At 40.6% G+C, this 8,184-nt stretch overlaps 1 protein-coding gene across 1 annotated transcript; it reads right to left on the bottom strand.

The window, feature by feature from the left end:
- Positions 1 to 222: 222 nt before the first annotated feature.
- On the bottom strand, positions 223 to 8,184 carry tmem19 (transmembrane protein 19). Its single transcript, XM_076111732.1, has 8 exons — positions 7,962 to 8,184; positions 6,308 to 6,456; positions 5,603 to 5,716; positions 2,394 to 2,531; positions 2,240 to 2,316; positions 1,900 to 2,077; positions 1,033 to 1,242; positions 223 to 760 (listed from the first exon to the last, which is right to left on the bottom strand). Exons 2-8 carry the CDS (start codon positions 6,435 to 6,437, stop codon positions 600 to 602), a joined length of 1,008 nt encoding a protein of 335 aa, XP_075967847.1. The 5' UTR covers positions 6,438 to 6,456; positions 7,962 to 8,184; the 3' UTR covers positions 223 to 599.

Genomic DNA, 8,184 nt, shown 5'->3' with positions numbered 1-8,184 from the left:
AACAGTTCTCTGGGTAATAAAATAAAAATCTTAACACAATTTCCCATCAGTAACACTGTCCAAACACCATTATGTTTGAGCACCAAACGCCTTTGATGTAAACAGTCCTCTTGTCCAATCGGAGTTCTGTACTCCGGCCTGTGGTCCACAACGATGGAGCCAAGTATCTGTAACGATGACATGCTATACTACGACAGATTCACACACACACACAACACACCCTTAATTTAGAATGAACCAGTTTATTGACAAACCAGTCAATGGAAGGAAATAGCTTTTTAAATGCATGAGATGTCATTTTAAACTGTCGATCATGTGAAAACATGACTGTATAAATTATTGCTGTGACAATACTAGAAGTATATCTTAAATAGTGAAAGACAAATATATTGAGATTATTTCATGTTTATTATTGTACGTGTGGTGGCAGCATTTATTGAGTCTCCTCCGTCCATTTATCTGTTCAATTCAGTTGCATCATTGAGTGAATGTACGACACACTGTAAAATGTTTTTGTTTTCCTCTCCATCATATTCGGAGTCTCTTAAGCGTCCGTGTCTTTGTGTCCAACAGATTACGCGGATCTCTTTACAGTCCGTCTACTGCGGCCACATCCCCCACGCCAGCCCGGGCAGGATGAGAGCGACCAGGACGGAGGAGAACAGGTTCACCGCGTTGTTGTCTAAGATCGGTTTCCCACAGATCCGCCGGGTCGTGGCCGACTGGTAGCTCACCACCTTCCCGATGCTCGAGTCGAAGCCTGAAGACGAGAGGAACGTAGAGTTAGTGGCTCTAGAACTTAGTTTACAGAAGAAGATCTGCTAATTAACAGGCTTGTAAACAAGTCAGATGACTCACATGGAGCTCAGTTATCTTTAAAAAGTCACAGTATATATTGTCATAGTATTTTATAAAGACATCGTCACAAAGTTCTAAGTTTTTTTAACCAAAAACAACATTCTTCTGAATATCTTTGGGTTTTAGACAAAAACTATCGATTATAATGAGTTAAGAATAAAAATGTGTTCCTACCCGAGTATTGCATGTGAGCTCCCAGGAAAGAGTCCAGCATCGACCCCAGCAGCCCGGCCACGCCCCCGTACACCATGATTGGCCACTGGGGGTTCACCAGGTTCAGGTCGTCCACCAACAGGAGCTGCGTTACGTAATAAGCCCCGCCCACCACCAGCCCGCCCAGGAAGCTGGCGACCAGTCCGACGGCGGTGACGCCTCCGTTCGTTCCTGGAGCAGAGAGAAAGTAGATCCGAGTGAACAAAAGTACATTTATGTTCCGTAAACAGACGACATTCATTCTGAACATATAACCCTCAATATAAAAGACACTGTGTTCTTGAACTTCTGCCTCCAGCAACACATGCAGCTGTTTACATGAACATACAGCAGCTTTAGGACATTTGAATGTTAAACTAATGACCTGATGAAACAGACGGATGTGTGTAATAAACAACCTTTAAACAAATCTACAGCGTGTATCGTAGCCAGAAGCTGTATAACCGTGATCAACAGATTTTCATCTTTCCTACGGTCCTTTAACACACCATGTGTGACAAACGCTTTCATCTAAAAAAAAAAAAAGAAAAATCAACCAAAATGAAGCTTAAAATTATATTTCATCAAAAGCCTTTTTATTTTACACGTCTAATTTAAAATCAACTGCTCAAAACTTATTTTACAATCTTACTTTTAAAGAATTCCCCCTTTTTATAAGCGTATTTATTTAATATTAGTGTTTTTTGCATGTTAAACTTGTTTTTGTTACTATATTTTGTTTACTTCTTGTGTCCCTTGTTTTTAATTGATTTGTTTATCTTGTAAAGCTGTTTTTAATAAATAAAATCTATATTTAGTCGTAGCTGGACACCCTGTGACTCGTCTCACCTGCTGGGACTTCCTTCCAGGTGGTGATGAGTCTGGGCTGTGATTGGCTGAGAACAGGCCCGACCTCCGACGCCCAGGTGTCCCCGCTGCTGCAGGCCAGAGCTCCCAGCAGAGAGAGACACATCCAGGAGGCCGTGTACTGTCTGCTGAAGTCGATGGGCATCTCACCGGGACCCACCTGAGACACAACTCTGTTATTAACGTTTACATTTAATAAAAACTACCCGGAGTAATACAAGCTTTGATTACGTACAAATCCAAGGTACTTCTACTGTACTTTCTCCTTCACTACATCCCAGAGGTGCATATTGTACTTATTCCACTGCACGTGTTTGTTTACCTCGATCATATAAAGCAGAGCCAGCTCTGTGGGAACTCCTCCGTTACAGAACACCTGAATCCAGTTCCTCTGACCCCCTAAACAAAAACATGAATATTAATACTTTGAATAGATTAAAAACATAAAACAACAAGCACACCTTCACGTCTCTCACCTTCTTTGTACTCGGCGTCTAGTTTCCTCTTCTGTGCTCCTCCCCAGCGGGTCAGCTTGGAGGAGGTGATGAAGAAGGCCAGCAGAGCGGAGAAGAAGCTGTAGTTCGCCATCGTCAGCACGAATCCTACGAGCAGAGCTGAGAAACACGAGTTCAACACGTCAAAGATAACCTCACAGGACAAACGGACACTTCAGAGATAACCTCGCAGGACAAACGGACACTTCAGAGATAACCTCACAGGACAAACGGACACTTCAGAGATAACCTCACAGGACAAACAGACACTTCAGAGATAACCTCACAGGACAAACGGACACTTCAGAGATAACCTCACAGGACAAACGGACACTTCAGAGATAACCTCACAGGACAAACGGACACTTCAGAGATAACCTCACAGGACAAACGGACACTTCAGAGATAACCTCACAGGACAAAGGGACACTTCAAAGCACAGACGTATCAGAAGGACATTCACTGCTTTCCTACTAAATGAACTTCCATCACCTCAAAGCTTTTAAATATCTGAAAAACATCTTTCATTTACATTTTGAACACCATGAAAGGCAAGAATGCTCCTCCTTTGTTAATAAATGGTCATCTACAAAATATAATAAGTATTTGGACTAAATAAAAAACTTCTACAAGCACAGAACTGTCTCTCATTTCATGCCTCCTTGATTCCTTTCCTCGCCCGTGGGAGGTACGAGCGGAGGAGACGAGAAAGATGTTTTAAAATAATCTTCTTGATTAGAACTCATCTCGTGTTGATCTTGCTGCATTGAAACAGCTTCATGCCTCCGCACAGTTTGTGCAAATGTTTGGCACGTTTTTCTTCTATTAGTTTGATTCCACTGGTGTCGCACTCGTCCACATTAACCAGCTCTGCTGTATTATATTAAGGCGTGTATTATAGATTAACTATCATCTGGAGTCTCAAGGTTTCAACTTAAACTGGTACATTTTAGATGAACAACAGTTCAGTGAATTGTTAAACTTTAATATGATTGTGATATGATGATAGTTCTATGTTGGCAGGCCAGATGACGTCACGTCCTCCTCATAACACATTTGAATAGTTATGGACTCATAAGGACAAAGACGAGGACACGACAAGAAGCTGAAGTCACTTCTCCAGCGTCACGGAATCAAAGTTGAACGGACGTGAAGGAGAGATTTTAAATTATCTGTTTATCTGTTTTCAGGGAAAATGTGACAAACAAGGATTCAAAGTAAAACGCCTTGATTGTCGAATGAGATGGAAGATCTAATCAGAGAGTGATGCTGATGACTAACTCCATCAGTCATCACGAGGAGAACGGCTCTAAAGTTAAAACACTCATTTACTGTCCAGTGAGAACATTAGAGGAAGAGATGAGACGGGATTCATTTGGTTTATTTGTCCGTTAAATAGCCGACTCTTAACTTTAACGGAAGACAACGGTAAAGAGTTATTTTCATAGCATTGATGTTCACTGTTAGTTTGTCTACCGTGTCCAAATGCAGGAGTTATGTATTCATCAGAGGCATGACCTCACTTTGATCTCAGGTAACTGTATGATCTAAGAGTTTACTACGTTATATAACGTAGTCCAGGAGGGATGGGAACTGAAAGAATCACAGAAATAAATGGATTCATCGTCAGCGTATAGATTCACATCTCATACCTGGGTGACTCCTGATGGAAAGAGGTTTGTTATGAATATGAGAAAGAGGAGCGGGCTGATCGACACCATGCTGCAGATCAGAAGAAGTTAAGATTTCTCTTCATCACAGAGAATAGAAACATTGTTTCCACTCTGTAATAAAGCAACAGCTCCTGACGGGCCGTGACCACGAAGAGTCAAACTGTGAAAAACACTTGGACAGCTTTGTGGTTTATCCACATTCCACTGATAATAGAACTATATTTAAATATAGTCGGACTAATGACGCCTAATAAATGCTTCCTGCAGACCCAACGTTAGACACACTGAGTGTTTTCTGCTTTTAGACTTTTAAATACTGAGTTCTTGACCCTGTTAGGTAGTGCAGCGTTTAGGCATTTTAATATTTATCTTTTGCTCTTAATTTAAATATTTGTATGTTGTGCAACCTCTGAGAAAGTGTCCGTAGGATGACTTTGATAACTGGTCTTTATTTACTTTATTTAAATCCACTGTTGTTTCTATTGTTACTTCTGCTATTATTAGTGATAATTAGTGCTCTCATTATATAATATTATTTATGTTGCTCTTTGAGGCCCATTCATTTTAATAACACGAATAGACTTCAGAAGGTCTGAAATCAAACTCTGCTCACGGTTCAGACTCAACTAGTTTCAAACAAACAACAATCTGCTGACGAGAGAAACTGCCTGAAGACAACGGATGATTTGAAGTTAATATATTTGTCATGAGTACTTAATCTTCCATTTTTTGTTTTCTTTTTATGTACTAAATTGTTTTATATTTATTGAATTATTTTTGAGCTGGAACATGTTGCCGGTGAGAGGGAAGTCTGGGTCAGCCTGCTTGGCCTGTTGCCACCGCGACCCGACCCCGGATAAGCGGAGGAAAATGGATGGATGAATTATTTTTCTTTGTCGTTTTGCTTCTTTATTATTCTCTCTAAACACAAATCCCCTTTAAAAAACATATTTGAACATATTCCTTAATAATCTGCACAGTACGTACAGTACATTATACAGTACATACAGTACATTGCACATCCTAGTTTAAATACTTAAAGTGAGTCTTTTCTTGCCACAGAAACCAATATTTCACTATTTCTGCCTGTTCTGTTTGTTAAATCCTAATATTATATATTAATATATATATTAATATATTTTAAAACGGCCCTAAGACGTGAACAGAAACCGGATTTAACTTTAATAATTACAGATTTACACATGTGGTACTTCTGTAACACAACAATAAACGTCTCGTAGTGTTTCAGATTATGTTGATAGAAAACTTATTTTTATTTGGTTTTCTGGTCCAGAAACAGATTTTCTTTCTTGGCGCGCCGTGTTTTAAGGCGTCACAAACAGATTTTCATGTCGTTCTTACTACGAACACTGAACATCTTTTGTGCAAAGACCTTCTTTCAGATGAATGAAGAACTAGATTCTAGTTTTCTCCAGAGAAACCCAACGAGTGAAGCTGAAAGACGCCGAAGCGCTTCCGTCCGCTCACACTGAACGTTATTAATGAAGCGTATCTCACCTCCCATCGCTCCGGAGAAGCTCAGACTTCCTCTCTTCGACGCTCGGATCGTCAGCATGAGGGGAACCAAGATGGAGAACAACCATCGCCATGGCGACACAGGCTGCAGTGTCCCTGAGAACACAAACAAACAAGCAAACAAGCTCAGAACCACATGTTTATACTGAGTTCAGACATTTTGTGACGTTCAATAAGCTTCTCAAACTGTTTCCTTACAAACAGACAAAGTCCAGCTTTATTATTTACATTTTGTGATTTTAATTAAAGAGTTTATTAACAAGTTGTGATGCGTTTAACTCTTAAAATCACAACGAATGGATTGATGATTCGGGATGGGACGACACAAGATGATTAGAACATATTAAAGGATAACATATAAACTTCTCCAGAGCACTTTAAATGACGTGAGGAACAAAATAAATAGTTTGGATCCTTAAATAACAGCTGCTGTAACAAAACAAAACAACAATATGGATCATCGACACCACGCTGCTGGAGACCAGGACGTAATGCTGGACCCGCTGGAGGGAGGGGGGGCACGGGAGAACCAGGACCAGGACTGAGAGGGGCCGACTGTCAGACCCTGCTGCAGTAGAATGAGAGGTTTTCTAAAGAGTCTGGTGCTCAGAGACACTACCACTTTAGTCCACAGGGGGCGACAGAACCAACACTAAACAAAGTGAAGTGTTAATGGTCAGGACTCACCGAAGTAGCTGCTGATGGTGATGGAGATCACCCAGAAGGAGAGCGAGAGAGCCAGAGTGACGCACAGCACGATCATATCGGTCATCATCTTGATGTACTCTTTCATCAGCACGTCGCTCTCAGAGTTCATGGTGACGGTCAGAGCGGAGCTGCAGGAGTCAGATACACAGATACATCAGATACACAGATACATCAGATACACAGATACATCAGATACATCAGATACACAGATACATCAGATACACAGATACATCAGATACATCAGATACACAGATACATCAGCGGGCGAGCTCCAGACAATGAAGGGAATCTCTTCATCTCAGATTTCTCTTCATCTTTCCTCCTTGTTTTATTAAACCAGACGCCTTTTAAAAGCTGCTGTAATTTATATTTGTGACGACGTGAAGGAGTCGCTCTGCAGAGTTTTCCTTGTAATTGCATCTTTGTTTAATGTGAACAACACCTGCACATAGTCGGTGTGTGAGGGAGACGGGAGTCTGCTTTAACTACCGGTTACAAACAGACTCGTTATTACGAGCAGGAGGATTTGTTGTTGTTGTGTTTTTTTAATATCTGAGTGTTTGGTTGAACCAGGTGCTCGTTGTTCTCTGGAGGTGATGTAATGTTTCAGGTGGAGTGAGCGCTGCACCAGACTCTGGTTAAATACTACATTGTTGGTAAGTAACCGGTCGTGCGGTGACTTCGGTGGGAGTTCTGCCTCGAGTGCTGTGATTGATTTGACACAGAAGTCACGGTTTTGTCTCGTGGTATTTGATCCTCTTCACAGAAACAGGCGGAGCAGCTCCAATAAACACCGTATCTTCTGCTTCAGTGCGGTGAATCTGATCTTCTTCGACGAGTGGTTCTTGTGGATTTCCTCGGGGGAAACACGGCTCCATCTCAGATTGGTTCCAGATAAAACGGGTGAAGATGTGGATGAAACAGAATCTGTGCGTGGGTGAATATTCCCTCAATGCAACTGGTTGTTTTGAATCGGCTTCAACTGTGTCTCATGCATACGGACCAGTAAAAGAGTCATGGGGCCAAATATCCACAGTTCTTTCTGTGCAAAAGAATCATTATCTGAGACACAAAACTCCCCTTTTTACCCTGATGCACAAGGAACCAGTGTGTGAGGAGACCTGTTTACTAAAGAGACCAAGAGACGGACTGGATGTGTCTGTACAAGTCCTGCATTCAAACCTTTACTTTAGACGTATGTAAAGTATGTTATGTGTATGTATACACAAAGTATACATATCTATATATATTATATATCTATACACATTTACTTTAGTCAAAGTGTGTAGATATATAATATATATAGATATCAGTAAGTATAAGTATCAGAATCACATTTATCGCCAAAAAGGTTTTTCCTTGTTGTTTTCTGCAGAATATAAAGATATTAATAATAACAAATGCATGCAAAGTATTGCAATACAAGTCAGGAACATACAGAATAAACTACAATAACAACTAGACACAGTAAATAGTAGTTATAGTATTAATAGTGCAGTTTATGCTGCATTAATGTGCAAGTAGCATTTAACCTGCTTTAGTCTACAGCACATTAACTAACTCCTTCTTTACATTAATAGGTACAACTTTAAATAAAACATTTAAATAAAGCACGTGTGTGTGTTGAACTCACCGGAGCCATCGTTGCTTAGCTTTGGCTAACGTCCGTTAACGTTACGTTGGAAGCTAACTTAGCTAACACTTTGTTTATTTTGTATTTTACAGTTCGGCCGATTGAATCTTCTCCGGGAGTTCGTGTTTCGTTATTAATTATATTCACTAAAACAACCAAATCGTTAGTACGAAGTAGAACGAGACGACTGAAGCTCCGTGTCACATGACAGAGCCCCGCCCCC

Source organism: Anarhichas minor, unplaced genomic scaffold (genome assembly GCF_050575085.1).
Source record: "Anarhichas minor isolate MPS153535 unplaced genomic scaffold, ASM5057508v1 ptg000045l, whole genome shotgun sequence".
NCBI lineage: Eukaryota > Metazoa > Chordata > Actinopteri > Perciformes > Anarhichadidae > Anarhichas > Anarhichas minor.
Note: the sequence above shows the minus strand (reverse complement) of the source record. Positions and strands in the feature narration are given on the sequence as shown.